At 46.3% G+C, this 16,405-nt stretch overlaps 1 protein-coding gene and 1 non-coding gene across 11 annotated transcripts in view; one reads left to right on the forward strand and one right to left on the reverse strand.

Annotated features, from left to right (window-relative positions):
- The window catches only part of LPO (lactoperoxidase), a 29,862-nt gene that overhangs the window by 8,548 nt on the left and 4,909 nt on the right, over positions 1-16,405 (forward strand). For all 10 annotated transcript variants that reach the window (XM_059877697.1, XM_024979556.2, XM_059877698.1 and 7 more), the window contains 6 exon segments: positions 2,805-2,965; positions 4,535-4,652; positions 5,064-5,193; positions 5,931-6,137; positions 7,576-7,900; positions 9,503-9,663. In XM_059877697.1, coding sequence (XP_059733680.1) covers positions 2,805-2,965; positions 4,535-4,652; positions 5,064-5,193; positions 5,931-6,137; positions 7,576-7,900; positions 9,503-9,663 — 1,102 coding nt within the window.
- Positions 656-762, reverse strand: LOC112442764 (U6 spliceosomal RNA). The gene has a single exon (XR_003031059.1). It is a non-coding gene; the product is annotated as a U6 spliceosomal RNA (small nuclear RNA).

The raw sequence follows: 16,405 nt of genomic DNA on the forward strand, positions 1-16,405 counted from the left end.
TCCATGGGTCCCAAAGAGTCAGACATGACTGAGCATGCACACACGGGTTAGAGAACTAAAAGCTTTGCCCTGCCGCTGGAGGATGTGTGGATCAGGGCCCTGCGCCGGCCTGTCTGGCTTACTCTGCTGTTAGGGGCGCAGTGTCAGCCACCTCCTCTTTTCTTGTTTTCTTTAGGCTCTTTGGGCAGGTGTTAACCACCAGCCACAACTCCAGGACACACAGCAGCACCCTCTTCTTTTTCACTTTTTTTTAAATTAATTTTTATTGGCGTATAGTTGCTGTACAATGTTGTGTTAGTACAGCACAGTGAATCAGCTACATGTATCATATATCCACTCCTTTCTGGATTTCCTTCCCAATTAGGTCAGCACAGGTCATTGAGTAGAGTTCCCTGTGCTATACCCTCAGTTCTCATTAGTAACCTATTTTGTACATAAGAGTGTATATATGTCAGTCCCAGTCTCCCAATTTGTAATATCCTCCCCTTGGTATCCGTAAGTTTGTTCTCTATATCTGTGACTCTGTTTCTGCTTTGCCAATAAGCTCATCTGTATCGTTTTTCTAGATTCCACATTTAAGTGATATTATACAATATTTTTCCTCTTTCTGACTTACTTCACCCTGTATGACAAAGGTAAAAATCTGTCTCTAGGTAAAAATATGGAACCTTTCACAAATTTGCTTGTCGTCCTTGTGCAGGGGCCATGCTAATCCTTTCTGTATAGTCCCAATTTTAGGATATGTGCTGCCAAAGTGAGCACCTGTCCTCCTTGTAAGGACCTTGTCACGGGACTGAGAGCAAAGAGGAAGCCCCACAGTGGTGGGAGGGAAATGTCCGGTTTTTCAGCCACTGTCTCCCAATGAACCTTCTCTCTCCCTCCTAATGTCAACCCTTTTATAGCCCAAGGTGGGGGGAGACTAAAAGCCACAAAATCCATGTTCAGCACCTCCTTTTTGAGTCATGCTGCCCAGGATGAGCAGCTCTGCCTTGGAACTCATCCCCACTGGTTAGTTCCTGGATTCAGGGACCTCGTGGAGACATAATCACATTTAAACATTTTTTTCACAAGCAAATAAACACTCCAGTGCCCCACAAACTGTGATGAGGACAATGAAGGAAATAAACAGAGCAGTGGCTGCTACTCTAGTTGCAGAAAGCAGGGAAGCCTGATGGAGGATGAGAAGGAACAGGCCATGTAGCGAGCCAGGGGCTAGCATTACAGGGCCTGGGGGCAGTGTAGGCAAAGGTTCTGAGGCAGGAAAGAGTTTCGGGTGCTTAGGACACGGAAAGAAGGCCATGCTGGTGGTGGCGGTAGGAAAAGAGGACACACAGGTGGAGCCTGAGAGTCAGAGGGTCAGAGGCAGAGCAGTGGCTTGGAGGGGCTGGGGGAGAAGGGGAGGTCTCAGGCATGACAGTTCATGGGTGTGGGGTCTCCTTTGCAGGTGATGAAAATGTTTGGGAGCTAGACAGAGGCAAAGCTCACATAATGCTATGAGCATGTACACTATAAGACCATGGATTCAGGAACGCCACAGGGTGAGCCAAGAAAGTGCTTAAATCAGAGTAGCCTGGTCTGCTTTTCATTCGAAAAATCTCCCTCCTGCAGCCAGGTGGAGAATGGATGGGAGGAGGACAGGAGGGGAGGCCGTAGTCTGCTGCAACCATCCAGGTGGGGGAGGGTGAGGACTAGGAGGAGGCCAGAGGCCTGGAGATGGAAAAAGAGTTCCTCCACAGCCCTGCCTGCTCCCCCGGAGCCCAGGTCGGCCTGCTTGTCCAAGTCACCCCTCCGGCTGAGACACCAGGCCCCTGCATGCTAGAAGTAGAGTTAATGACTTGATCCACAGGGACAGGCCAATAGTCACGTCCTGTGAAGTGTATCCCAAAAGCAAGGTTGTCTTCCTGAGAGTTTAAGCCACTTCCAAAATTTCAGATCATCTGACAGGACCCCTCATCTCACACAGGAGTGGGGAGAGGGTTCTCATGCAGGACTTCACCCACCTCACCTTGCTTAGTAGTAGAAGTCTATTTCCTCTCTGTTTTTCCAGACTGACCTCATTCTATTGACCTGTCTTCAATTCTGTCTTCTTATGTCCACCTGACTGCTGGGTCTAGCCAACAAGCTTTTTATTTCAGTTAAGGTATTTCCAGGTCTATAATTTCGACTTGTTGTTTTCTTTTTTTAATAAATTCTACTCTTTTTTTCAAACTTTAACTTTTTATTTTGTACTGGAGTATAGCCGATTAACCATGTTGTGGTCGTTTCAGATGAACCGCGAAGGGACTCAGCCCTACATAATAAATTCTACTTTTGTGGAATGGTCTGGGTTTTATTTTTCCATTTAAGAAAAACTTAAAATTGATTATTAAACCATTTTATGACAGCGGATTTTAAATCATTTTAAAATCTTTATCAGATGTCTCCAGCATCTGGTTCACGCCAGTATTGGCATCAATTGGTTGCCCCCAAGGCTCCGTGAGAGGGGGTTCCACAGTCAAGGGCTCCTCAGTCGGAATCGTACATCCGGGGACTTAGGCGTATTTGGTTTCCCCAACTGAGCCGCAAGCCGCCAATGCAGCGGCAACCCTCTGATTCTAATTCAGGAAGCTCTCAGGTCCATCTGCCTGCCTTCCCTCAGAAACAGACTTCACCAAGCTTAAAGACACACTGCAGCTTCCTCCTCCCAGAGGCGGTTTTCCAGAGGCATCCGAGGACAGCTGAGTAAAAGTCCTGAGAGCACAGACGTGGGGGGCTCCTGCTTGCTGCCCACACCCCCATGGCTCCCCCACTGCTCTCCACTGTAGGCTGAAGACGACCTTGAGCTCTGAGGCACCCACCACCCAACAGCTCTCAGAGTACTTCAAGCACGCAAAGGGCCGGACCCGCACGGCCATTCGCAACGGGCAGGTGTGGGAGGAGTCCTTAAAGAGGCTGAGGCGGGACACAACCCTGACCAACGTCACAGGTATGGAAATCCCACCAGCCCCCCAGTGGCAGGAAGGGCTCGTCTCCCTGGGGGAAAGAGCAGAAGCCATCAAGACTGCAGCTCCTATTGGGAGCCCTCTTCTCTCTCCCTCAGAGCAAAGAGGGGCTGGGAGGACAGTCAGGTCAGTGCTCTTTCGGCAGAGAAAGGAACTCGGGCCCAGCAAGGTCACATTGCCAACTCCAAATGAGGCGACATTCGTGCCCTTTGGCATAATACCAGCTGTAAGGCCTCTGTCCAGAGGAAAAACTAAAGTCAATAAACATGGGATCCCTGTCTCAAACCACAGTGCCACCACTTCCTCCTGTAAAAAGGATATTTAATCCACCTGTGTCAAGGGAGATTTACTGGGATTATGTCACGGATGAGGAACTGTCCCTCTTGTTCTGGATACTGTGGAGCTGAAACAATGAGCTTGCCAATTGATCATGAGCTCCTCGACCCCTCCACCCCACCCCTGGCCAAATGTCACAGTTCATGGACGGTCATGGAGGAAGGGGATTGATCTTGACGGAAGGAAGAGACTGCAGGTTCTTGCTGGGAAAACTTCAAGTGAGGGAAGATACCTGGCCTAGGACATGGGAAAATTCCAAAGTTCCCAAAGGAAGGAGGAAACCAGGACAAGGTAGGGAGAAGGAGGGAGCGCTTTGAACTCGATGAGACTCAAAAGGTGCTGGGGCTTGAACCTTGGCCCCTGCCCATTTCTGCAGATGAGCCCCCTGAAGAAGCCCCCCAGGGCTGGATCCCCCTGACTCCTTTTCCCTGCAGGTACCAGAATGGAGTACAGGCTGCTCTAGGATTTGGGCGGCTCTCTCTTCTGTGCACTCATGAAGGCCTCTGATACCTAAAACAACCCACTGTTACCTCCCCCCACCCCCGCCCAAGACCACAGGGCTCCTCACTTAAAAATGGCCAGTCCCTTCCCAATATCTTTCCATTTAGATTCTTGTGTGCTTAGTACTTTAGAGGTCAGTGGAACTTTTTTACTTTTTTACTTTTTTTTTTTTTTTTTGCAATGCCATGTGGCATTTGAGATCTTAGTTCCCCAACCAGGGGGTGAACTCTTAACCCCTATGGTGGAAGTGTGGAGTCTAAACCACTGAACCACCAGGGACATACCCATCAGTGGAGCTTTAGAAGAAAAGCAATCTTATCAAACTAACTCATACTAACATGCACCTAACCTCTCAGGGGGTACTTTTATTCTAAAAGAAAAGTCCATTGATTCAAATAATCTGATAGACCAAGAATTACTAACAGTTCTGGAGATACTACTAATCTGTGCTGCCTTGGACAAGTCTTGGGAACCCTGTGATCTCAGTTTCTTCTCTGTAAAATGAGAATTAAAAGTTTTACCTTAATGAGTTGTCAGGATTAAAGGTGAAACCCCTTGAGAAACGCTTGCTTAGAATGTAAAATGTATTCTCCCAAAAATCAGGTCCAAAAGATGAACCTCCCCTCAGGGCCTCGGAATGGAGGAAGAACCCAGGCACAGGAAGGATAGAGGGTTTTCTGACACCACCTTGCCCTGTGGCATCTCTTCTCTTTCAGACCCTAGCCTGGACTTGACTGCACTCTCCTGGGAGGTGGGCTGCGGTGCCCCGGTTCCTCTGGTGAAATGTGATGAAAACAGCCCTTACCGCACCATCACGGGAGACTGTAATAACAGGTGAGCGGCCATGGGGGTGTGTAGTGGGCAGGGTGGCCCACCTGCCCCGCCCAGCCCAGCCAGAGGCTTGGCTCCTTGGGCACTACAGGCAGGACTCCCACGACCTCACCCTCCCAGGCCAGCGTCCCTCTGGAATCCGTTCTGTTGGAACCCGCCTCACTTTCCCAACTTGTCTAAAGAAACCACCGTATATCCGGCTGGAAGGAGCGCCTTTCCCGGGGGCGGAGGAGCCCGGAGCCTTCGGGGATGGGAGTGGTCCAGACCACCTCACACAGGAGAGGCACCTCCTCCGCATCCAGTCTCCCTGGGGCAGAGGCTCCAGTCCTTCCCCGGGGGATCCCCGTAGGATGTGCGGAGAAGCAGACCCGGGAGCCAGCCGAACGAGGCTGAGGGCCAGCCTTGCCGTTTCAGGAGGAGCCCCGCACTGGGCGCCGCCAACAGGGCGCTGGCGCGCTGGCTGCCGGCGGAGTACGAGGACGGGCTCGCCCTGCCCTTCGGCTGGACGCAGAGGAAGACGCGCAACGGCTTCCGCGTCCCGCTGGTGAGCGCGGCCGCGGGGAGGGGGCGAACCCCGAGCTGGCGCGGGCACATGGAGTCAGAGGGGAAGGGAGGCGCCCCGCTAAGTACCCAAGCAGAGGACGCAGACACGGGCGCGAGGAGAGACGGACGCGCGGGAGAACCACACCGGGGGAGACACGGAGATGGGGACTCGCTCCCTCGTCGTGTTCCGGAAAACGCCACTAGAGGGCTGCAGATCCCGCGTCCCGAGCCCAGCCACGTGGTGGTCATGGCCCAGCCACCATCAAGCCAAGTACCCCGGGGTCTCTCAAGCAGATGGCCTCCCTGCGCCATCCTGCTGGCGCTTGTCCTGCCGCAGCCCCTGGAGTGCATCAGCTGTTGTTTGCCTGGAGGTCCCATCTACTGGCCTCATCTGAGTTGGCAGGCCCTCCCTAGAGCCCCTCTGTTCCTGGTTCCAGACACCTGGCACCTCCTCCGTGGCATTTACTTAAGGGACAGCCTGTCTTTGTTTACCCTCTTTGAGTGAAAAGGGCATTGGCCTTGAAACCATCAAGTCATACAGACCTGGCCCTTTGTAGCTGCAGGAAGTGGGTGATTGCTCTCACCCCTCTTGGACTCAGAACGGGAGTAATGCCACCCACTTCAGAGCTTGTCCTGAAGAGGAAGTGTACCTGTTACGTCATGGGTACTCAGTGTACTGCGTTCAATCTGAATCTTCAAAGCACCTTTTCTTCCCTCTCCTTCTGTCTCCATCTGTAGGCCCGGGAGGTATCCAACAAAATTGTAGGCTACCTGGACGAAGAGGGTGTTCTGGACCAAAACAGGTCCCTGCTCTTCATGCAGTGGGGTCAGATTGTGGACCACGACCTGGACTTCGCCCCGGAAACGGAACTGGGGAGCAACGAGCACTCTAAAACCCAGTGTGAGGAGTACTGTATCCAGGGAGACAACTGCTTCCCCATCATGGTAGGCCCCTGCAGCGGGGGGGCCCCTGGCAAACTGCTTGCCTCCCTGGTGTAGCAGGTGTTCCCAGCCCATCAGCCAGGACCTCCTGGAGATCGTGAATGCTGATCTGACAGCTTCCCAAGCCTCTCACATTCTATTCATTCATTCGCCCACTTATTTAGTAAGTAGACATCCATCATCTGCCATCATCAGGCAACACACTAAGCACTTGAGATTCAAAGGTGAACGAGACAGCATCCCTTCCCTCCAGGACAGAGGACCTGTGTGGGAAATGGACAAGTAATCACTAGTGGCAAAACTGGGAAGCTCTGGAGAGGGTTTTCTTCATCCCTGGCCCAGCAGCCCTGATGTCACCGGGGGTCTTATTAGAAATGTAAAATCTCAAACCGCACCCCAAACATTGGGAAGCAGGATCTACATTTTATCCAGATCCCCAGGAGAGTCATTGTATACCCAGTAAATTTGTGGAATGCCACCGTGAGTCATCATGGCGTCCAGGAAGGCTACTCTCAGAAAGAGCTGAGTGATGGATGAGTCAGAACGAGCAGCAGGGACTTATGGGAATTTCCAACAGGAAGGGAAAGGAATTTGCAGTGGCGCACCTTTCGTCTTATTCGTGGGTTTTACAGTGAGAGCGTGATTTATTCACTCAAGCATATCAAGAATATGTGTTGTGTTATAAAGAACACGGGCTTCCCAGGTGGCACTTATGCCAATGCAGGAGACATAAGAGACATGGAGTCGATCCCTGGATTGGGAAGATCTCCTGAAGAAGGGCATGGCAACCCACTCCAGTTTTCTTATCTGGAGAATCCCATGAACAGAGAAGCCCGAAGGCTACTGTCCATAGGGTCGAAAAGAGGCGGACACAACTGAAGCGACTTAGCGCAGCACAGCACGTGAAGAACATAAGCTGTAGAGTAAGGTCAACCTAGATCTGAGTCCCACATCTTTCCCTTTCAGTTTGTAAGTTCTTGGGCAAATTACTTAACCTTTTGGAGCCTCAGTTTTCTCATCAAGTGGGACAGAATTACCTACCTTACAGGATTTTATGAGGACCAAAGTGAGATAAAGTATGCACGATACCAAGCACATGGTAGGTCCAAAATAAATAAATGGTAGCTGTTGTTAGTAGCAATTATTAACAAACTCTTTCCTGCCTCATGTCCTGCTTCCCTGTGCCCAGATCTCAGGACTCCCTCGCAACCAAAAATTTGGAGCTTTTCCTCTTGGCCCTTTTACACAGCAGGAGGTAGTGAACTTCAGGGTCCTGGGGGCCCAGGATGTAGCGTCAGCACGAGGCCTCTGGAGCCAGTGTCTGGCACCAGGGTCCCAGGAGGGCACCATCAGCATCTTTGCCAGCTGCATCCAGACCTACCCTGGGGAGAGGCTGCCGGCTGTACCACCTCTGCAGTCACCCACCCCCATCTCTCTGCAGTTCCCGAAAAATGATCCCAAGTTGAAGACTCAAGGGAAATGCATGCCTTTCTTCCGAGCCGGGTTTGTCTGCCCCACTCCACCTTACCAGTCGTTGGCCCGAGAACAGATCAATGCTGTGACCTCCTTCCTGGACGCCAGCTTAGTGTACGGCTCTGAGCCCAGTCTGGCCAGCCGTCTCCGGAACCTCAGCAGCCCGCTGGGCCTCATGGCTGTCAACCAAGAAGCCTGGGACCACGGGCTGGCCTACCTGCCCTTTAACAACAAGAAGCCGAGCCCCTGTGAGTTCATCAACACCACCGCCCGCGTGCCCTGTTTCCTGGCGGGTGAGTCTAGGCTGGGAATAGAGGGGCCCAAGGACAAAGGGATTATCCTGGGGACTGAGAGCAGAGAGAGGCTGGAAGAGCTTCTCAAGGGTGCTGGGTGGCTTCCAAGCACTGGAGGCTTCTTCTCATTGTCTTCTGGAAAAATACACACTGAAAGCCACCACTGCCGCAGGCACTGGTCCAGGACTGGCAGAAGGGCCCAGACAAATACAGGATCTAGGAACATGTGTTCAGTGTATGTAAAAAAAAAAAAAAAGAATTATGAAAATCCAGAAAAGCACAAAGAAAATAAGAAAATCCACAAAATCCCACTACTCACAGATAATCATCGTTGACATTTTAAGGCCTATCTTTCCAGCTTTTTTCCTATCATAGATCTTGCTCTACATTGTTTTACACAATTGGGGTCATACTAGAGTGCGGCTCTGTAATCCGATGTTTTCTCTTCACCTATCATGTCTTTAAATATTTTTTCTTCTACATCATGATCTTTAACGGTTACCTGGCATTCCATGGCATATGTTTATCATAATTTATTTTACCAACCCTATTTGGAGACGTTTAAGTCATTTTTAGCTTTTCTGTGATTTTGTTGCTGTTTTTAAGGTCGTGAGCATCCTTGTTGATGAATCCTTGTGCTGATTTTCAATAAGTTTACTAAGATAACTTCCTAGAGGAGGAAGTTCTATATAAATCAAAAGGAATGTATATTTTTAAGGCTTTTTATAATCTTGGCACAGAGGCCCCACTCCATGCAGCCTATGCAACTGAAGCCTCCAATTCTCATTCTAGGGGCTCATTCCTGGTCCTCTCTGCCTTTGGCTTCCAGAGGTCTTATCTCTTCCAAAAATCCAGTCTTCTAGGATGAAGCCCACTCAGACATGGCAGAAGGCCCAGGTCTCTTGCTAGATCCCTGGGATTCTGTGTCCACACACATCTCACATCAGTCCAGACACAAAACCAAGCCCTTCCTGCTTTCCATAAAAATATCCACTAAGACCAAGCATTTGTGAATTTCACAGACTTTCTGACGATTAGAGGACACAAAAAGAAGCCCCCTGTAAAGCACCTGGTCTTTCACCATCTACACGACCCTCTCCTCCCAACAGCCCCCATCTCTAGATTCGTCTCCTTATTACACGGAATAATTTAACCCTTCTCAGGTTCCTGCCCTCAAACTTGCATTCCTAAAACCGTCAGAGTTGCTCTGAACAATAAAAAGCCCCTCAATCATTTGTAGGTCCTGTCTTAGAAGGCAATTTGGATTTAATTAGCAAAATTTTACTTCTTAATGTCATTTGTAGTCTTTACCACAGTCTAGTTGGGGGGTCAACCTTATTATCCCCATTTTCACAGATATGAAGACTGAGGTTTAGAAACATTAAGTAACTTGTCCAAAGTCACAGAACTAAAAGGTGTGTGTGCAGAGCTGGGATTCAAATCTGTAAATCACAACTCAGCTCTCTTTCCAGCTTAAATTAAATATAAGGAGGGACTTAAGAGAGCTTCCCGCTGGAGCACCATCATGTATTTCTTTGCGTAGGTTACTGGGTTCAGGGGCTGCTCGGGGTGAACCCACCTTCCTGCCTTCTGGGCTTTCAGGAGATTTTCGAGCCTCAGAGCAGATTCTGCTGGCCACTGCCCACACCCTCCTTCTCCGGGAGCACAACCGGCTGGCCAGAGAACTAAAGAAACTCAACCCTCACTGGAATGGAGAGAAGCTCTACCAGGAAGCCCGGAAAATCCTGGGAGCCTTCATACAGGTGAGAAGCCCGGGAGCACTGCCTGTACACCAGACTCGCTCACTCACCCGGCTCTGCCTTCTGCCTGCTGCCAGACCTCCATCCCCGCTTCCTCTGCTCTCCTGCTTCTTTCCCACTGTCTCACTCTTGTAAACCCTCCCTTCTGTTTCTTCAGCTTCTCTGCCCCAAAATGAATCCCTGGATTTGGGGTGTCAGCAGGTCATTCATATGTTGGTCACTCAGTGTGCCCCCTCAGGTGCCGTCACTGGGACCACTGGTTCCATCACTCCTGGGATGGTTCCATCACCATTATTTTCCATCACCATTATCTTTTAATCCCACACCTAAGCCACAGGTCACAGACACGAGTCAATTGCTATTGTTGATCAACTGATTGACTAGAATAGACTTAGAAAGGTGGATATGTTGACATTAACCATACACATTTTTTTAAAAAACATTTTATTTAAAAATACTTGTAGATGCTTAGGGAGTTGTAGCCCCCAAAATGTACATGCACCTAGTCTCCCCCAATGCTAACATTTTGCATAGCTATGGTACAATTGCAAAAGCCTGAAGTTAACATTGATATGAATCATAAAGTTTAATAGATTTCACCAATAATAAATGCAGTCAATTCGTGTGTGGTGTGTATATGTGTGTGTGTGTAGCTTCATGCAATTGTATCATGAAAAATGTGTAATTTCATGTAACCACCACCACAATAAAGACACTTAGCTCTTCCGTCACCACACTACTCCCTTGTGCTACTTTTTTACCAGCTGTAGCTCAGCTGGTAAAGAATCTGCCTGCAGTTCAGGAGACCTGGGTTCGATCCCTGGGTTGGAAAGATCCCCTGGGGAAAGGAAAGGTTACCCACTCCAGTATTCTGGCCTGGAGAATTCCATGGACTGTATAGTCCATGGGATGGCAGAGTCAAACACGACTGAACGACTTTCACTTCACTCGCCCTTTCTGATAGGTATGTAATGATACTGCATTGTGATTTTCCTTTGCATTTACCTGATGGCTGATCACACTGAACATCTTTTCACATGCTTTTTTTTTTTTTTTTGCCATCTGGATATCCTCTTCAGTAAAACTTTGGTTCATGTATTTTGCCCGTTTCCTTTTTTTTGTTTGCTTTTATTTTGTTTGTTTTTTGGCTGCCTTGGGTCTTAGTTGCGGCACGTGAGATCTTTCACTGTGAAAGATCTGTGAGCTCAGCAGTTTCGGTGCACCAGGGTAGTTGTCCGCAGTGGGAGCTTAGTGCACAGACCAGGACTGGAACCCGAGGCACCTGCACTGGAAGCATTGGAAGGTGGATTCTTAACCACCGGACCACCGGGGAAGTCCCTATTTTGCCCATTTTCAAATTAGAGTTTGTATTTTGATGTTGAGTTTTCAGTGTGTATTAGTCACTCCGTCGTGTCTGACTCTTTGCAACCCCATGGACTATAACCTGCCAGGCTCCTCTGTCCATGGACTTCCCCAGGCAAGAATACTGGAGTGGGTTACCATTCCCTTCTCCAGGGGATCTTCCTGACCCAGGGATCAAACCTGGGTCTCTTGCATTGCATGAAGATTCTTTACTATCTGAACCATCAGGGAAGCCAGTTCTTTTTACATTCTAGCTATGAGTCTTTTGTCAGATATGTGACTGTAAATATTTTCTCCCGGTCTGTACTTTGTCTTTTCATTCTCTTAATAGAGTTCTTTGCAGAGTAAGGGTTTTCATTTTAATGAAGTCAAATTTATCCATTTTTTCCTTTCACGTATTGTGCTTTTGGTGTCAAGTCCCAGTTCTTTCCCTGAGTCTTAGGTCCCAAAGATTTATCTCCTGGTTTTATTTTTCTAGACGTTCTATGGTTTTATCATTTACATTTAAGTTCATGATCCATTTGAGGTTAATTTTTGTATAAAGCATAAGGTTTAGGTCAGGGTTTATTGAGGGGCAGGGTGACTATGAATTTCTATTGCTCCAGCACAACTTATAGAAAGGCTATCTTTCTCCTTTTGAATTGCTTTTGCTCTTTTGTCAAAAATTATTAATATTTGGGCATATTTATATCAATCTATTTCTAGATTGCCCTTTCTATTCCACTAATCTATATGTCTATGCCTATACCAGTACCAGTGTTCAATAACTGTAGTTATATGATAAGACTTAACATTAGGAAAAATGACTCTTCTCACTTTACTCTTCTTTTTCAAAATTATTTTGGCTATCGTTAGTGTCTTCACCTTTCCATATACATTTTAAAACATGCTTATCCATATCTACAAGGAAGTCTTGCTGAGATTTTGATAAGAATTGTATTAAACCTTAGATCAATTTAGGGACAATTGAAATCCTTACTATGTTGAGTTTTCCAATACATAAACAGTGTGTGTGTGTGTGTGTGTGTTAGTCGCTCAGTCATGTCTGACTCTGTGACCCCATGGACTGTAGCCCACCAGGCTCCTCTGTTCATGGGGATTCTCCAGGCAAGAATACTGGAGTGGGTTGACATGCCCTCCTCCAGGGGAATCTTCCCAACCCAGGGATCAAACCCAGGTCTCCCGCATTGCAGGCAGATTCTTTACCATCAGGGAAGCCCATAAACATAGTATGTCTCTCCAAATGTTTAGATTTTCCTTGATTTATTTCATCAGCATTTTATAATTTTAATCATACAGATCCTATACATGCTTGTTACATACCTGACTATTAACTTCCTTTGGAAGAATTGTAAATGGTATTACATCTCTTATTTCAGTTTCCACATATTCATTATCAGTGTGTAACAATGTAATTGATTTTTACGTGTTGATTCTGTATCCTATGACCTTGCTAAGCTCAGTTCTAGGAATCTGTAGATTCCTTGGGATTTTCTACAGATAGTTGTGTCATCTATAAATAATTAGTTATATTCCTTCTTTTCTAATTTGTGTGTTTTTCATTTCTTTATCTTGCCTTATTACAGGCAAGGAAAGTATAACTTCCAGTACTATACTGAGTAAGAGTGGTGACAGCAGACAGTCTCATCTTCCCAACAGTAAAAGAAAAGCATTCAAGGTTTACCATTAAGTATGTTAATTGTGAAGTTTTTGTAAGTGCTGTATATGAAGTTGAGGGAGTTCTGCTCTTCCCTAGTGTACTGAAAGTTTTTAAATGAACAGATGTGGGGTTTTGTCAAGTGGTTTTTCTGCATAGATTTATATAATTATATGACTTTTCTTCTTTAGTCTATTCTGGTTGCTTTAGGTTCATTTTGTTCTTACTGCTTGTTTATTGAGGTGAGAACTTAGATTATTGATCTGAGAGCTTTCTTCTTTTCTAATATAAGGATTAGAAGTGATATAAATGTCTCTTGGCACTGTTAATTGTATCCCACAAATGTCAATACACTGTGTTTTCATTTTAATTCAATATGTATGTTTTGTTGTTACTTCCTTTCTCTTTGACCTGTAGGTTATTTAGAAGTATATTATTTTATTTCCAAGTGTTCAGAGATTTCACTGCTGCCTTTCTGTTACTGATTTCTAGTTTGATTCCATCATTGTCAGATAATATACTCTATACTATCTCAATTCTTTCAAATTTGTTAAGGTTTACTTTGTAACTCTGGTACAGTTATCTTGTTGAATGTTCCACAGATCCTTAAGAAGAGCTTGCGCATTCTGCTATTGGGTGGAATGTTACCTATTACATTGTTCCTTCCTTTCTGAGGTCCTAGCCTCCTTCTGTTATCATTTCTTTATATTTAAAGAGTTTCTTTTAGCCATTCTCTGAGGATAGGTCTGCTCACAGTAAATGCCCTTCCTTTCCTTCATCTGAGAATGTCTTTATTTCCCTTTTATTCCAGAGGAATAGTGTTACCAGATACTAGATTCAAGGTTGACAGTTCTTTTCTTTCAGCACTTGAAAAATGTTGTGCCACTTCCCTCTTGCCTCCATGGTTTCAAATGAGAAATTCACTGCTATTCAAATTGAAAGTGAAGGTCGCTCAGTCGTGTCCTACTTTTTGTGACCCCATGAACTATACAGTCCATGGAATTCTCTGGGCCAGAATACTGGAATGGGTAGCCTTTCCCTCCTCCAGGGGATCTTCCAACCCAGGGATCGAACCCAGGCGTCCCACTTTCCAGGCGGATTCTTTACCAGCTGAGCCACCAGGGAAGCCCAAGAAAACTGGAGTAGGTAGCCTATCCCCTCCAGGGGATCTTCCCGACCCAGGAATGGAACCAGGGTCTCCTGTATTGCAGGCGGATTCTTTACCAACTGAGCTATGAGGGAAGCTATTCAAGTTGGTGTTCCTTTGTAGGTAATATATCATTTCTCCTTGGCTGTTTTTAAGAATTTTTGTGTTTAGTTTTCACAAACTTAATTATGATGTGTCTTACAGTAGATTTCTTTGGGTTTATTCTGTTTGAAATTCAACTTCTTATATATGTTAATGTATGTCTGTCACTAATTTTGGGGGGGGGGGTGGTTCAGACATTATTTCTTCAAATACTATTTCAGTCCCATCCAATTTCTCTTCTAATTCCATTAATGTGAACATTGGATTTTTTGTTATTGTGCCACAGAACAGGGAGGCTCTGGTTTGTTTGACTTTTTGTTTGTTTTTGCTTTTTTTTTTTAGTCTATTTTCTTTCTGTTTTTCAGATTGACTAATTTCTATTGATCTGTCTTCAATTCTATCCTGCCATGTCCACCTTACTACTGGGTCTAGTCAACAAGTTTTTATTTGAGTTAGTTATATCTCACTTATATCCTATTCTTAGTTCACGTTAGTTTGCGTGAACTCCAGGAGTTGGTGATGGACAGGGAGGCCTGGCGTGCTGCAATTCATGGGGTCGAAAAGAGTTGGACACGACTGAGCGACTGAACTGAACTGAACTGAACTGACTGATTCGCCTTATTGGAGAAGGCAATGGCAACCCACTCCAGTACTCTTGCCTGGAAAATCCCATGGGCGGAGGAGCCTGGTAGGCTGCAGTCCATGGGGCCCGAAGAGTCGGACACAACTGAGCGACTCCACTTTCACTTTTCACTTTCATGCATTGGAGAAGGAAATGGCAACCCACTCCAGTGTTCTTGCCTGGAGAATCCCAGGGACGGGGGAGCCTGGTGGGCTGCCGTCTATGGGGTCGCACAGAGTCAGACACAACTGACGCGACTTAGCAGCAGCAGCATTCTCAGTTATATAGTTTCAGTTTGTTCCTTTTTTATATAAATTCTACTTCTTTCATTGGAGAAAGAAATGGCAACCCATTCCAGTATTCTTGCCTGGAGAATCCCATCGATAGAGCAGCCTGGCAGGCTACAGTCCATGGGGTTGCAAAGAGTTGAACACGACTGAAGTGACTTAGCACTTCTTTTATGGAATGTTCTGTTTTTTCATTTAAGATAACTTAAAATTGATTATTGAGGCATTTTAATGACAGCTGCTTTAAAATCTTTATCAGATGATTCCAACATCTGATTCATGCCAGTATTGGCGTCAGTTTATTATCTTTTCTCATTCAACTTTGGCTTTCCTGGTTCTTGGTATTATGGGTGATTTTCAATTTTACCCTGGACAGTTCAGTTATTATGTTAGGAGACTCCTGATCCTATTTAAATCTTCTATTTAGGCACATATTATTTAATAATAAGTTACCCCATGTAGGTTTGGTTGTAGGTTCTGGCAAGCTTTTGCAAGCTTTACTTCCAATGAGAGTTTAGCTTTCTAAGCCCTTACAATGCTATTCTGGTCTGCTTCATTCTTCTTCATTCTTCTGGGGTCCCCACCCAATCCCTGCTGACTCTGTCTGCAGGGCAGGAAGGTACTTTCCTGGCTGCCTTCTGTTGCTGAGTAACTTTCTAGCGTTATGGGTTAACCTTCTAGAATTATGGAAGCTACTGTGCCTGAGTCTCTATGCCACTGGGTGAAGAACAGAGACACGGGGCTTCACTGCTGCAGGCAGATCGTGGGGTGGGTTGTGAATCAACAGTTGAGATGGCTAATGGCTTGAATTGTGAAGCAGATTTGGGGACTCTTTACTAGGTTTTTGCTGAACTTCCCCCTAGGCAGGTCCTCTGGAGAAGGAGAGAGAAGGTTTTTCTTAACTGCTCTTGTCTATTTCTATTGGAGGTTGAAGATGGCCATCCTCCTATGGACCTAATCTGGGGTATGCAGGAACTCACCATTGTGTCATTCCTTGACAAGGTCTTTAGCTAGTCCATCTTACCAGCTTTCGGAGTCTATTTAGTGCTGTCTGTTGGATAATTTCCAGGGCGTTTAGTTCTATTTAGTGGAGGACACATTTAGGTTTATTTAGTTACAGTCAGTAAGGAAAACTGAGTGAACTCCACCTTGTTTTGGAACCAGAAGCCCCATGCACATATTTTTAACCATCCAAGAAAACTATTTCCATTCATTTCTTAGCAAAATCTCCACAGTTCAACACTTATTTTTTTTTAAAATTTAGACCCATAAATCTTGCTGCTGGAGATATGTATAGGAAATCAAAGGATAAAACTTACCTACCTGAAGGCTATCTGAGTTGAGGCTTTTATTAGTTTGCTTGGGCTGCCATAACAGAGTAATGCAGACCGGGTGGCTTACACAACAGAAAGGTATTTTCTCACAGTTCTGGAGACTGGAAATCCAAGATTAAGGAGTTAGCAGATTTGATTTCTCCTGAAGCCTTTCTCCTTGGCTTGGCCACCTTCACTGTATGTTTTTCTCATGTGATTTTCCCCCCTGTGTGCATCTCTCTTGTAAGGACACTA

This window comes from Bos taurus, chromosome 19 (assembly GCF_002263795.3).
Source record: "Bos taurus isolate L1 Dominette 01449 registration number 42190680 breed Hereford chromosome 19, ARS-UCD2.0, whole genome shotgun sequence".
Classification (NCBI taxonomy): domain Eukaryota; kingdom Metazoa; phylum Chordata; class Mammalia; order Artiodactyla; family Bovidae; genus Bos; species Bos taurus.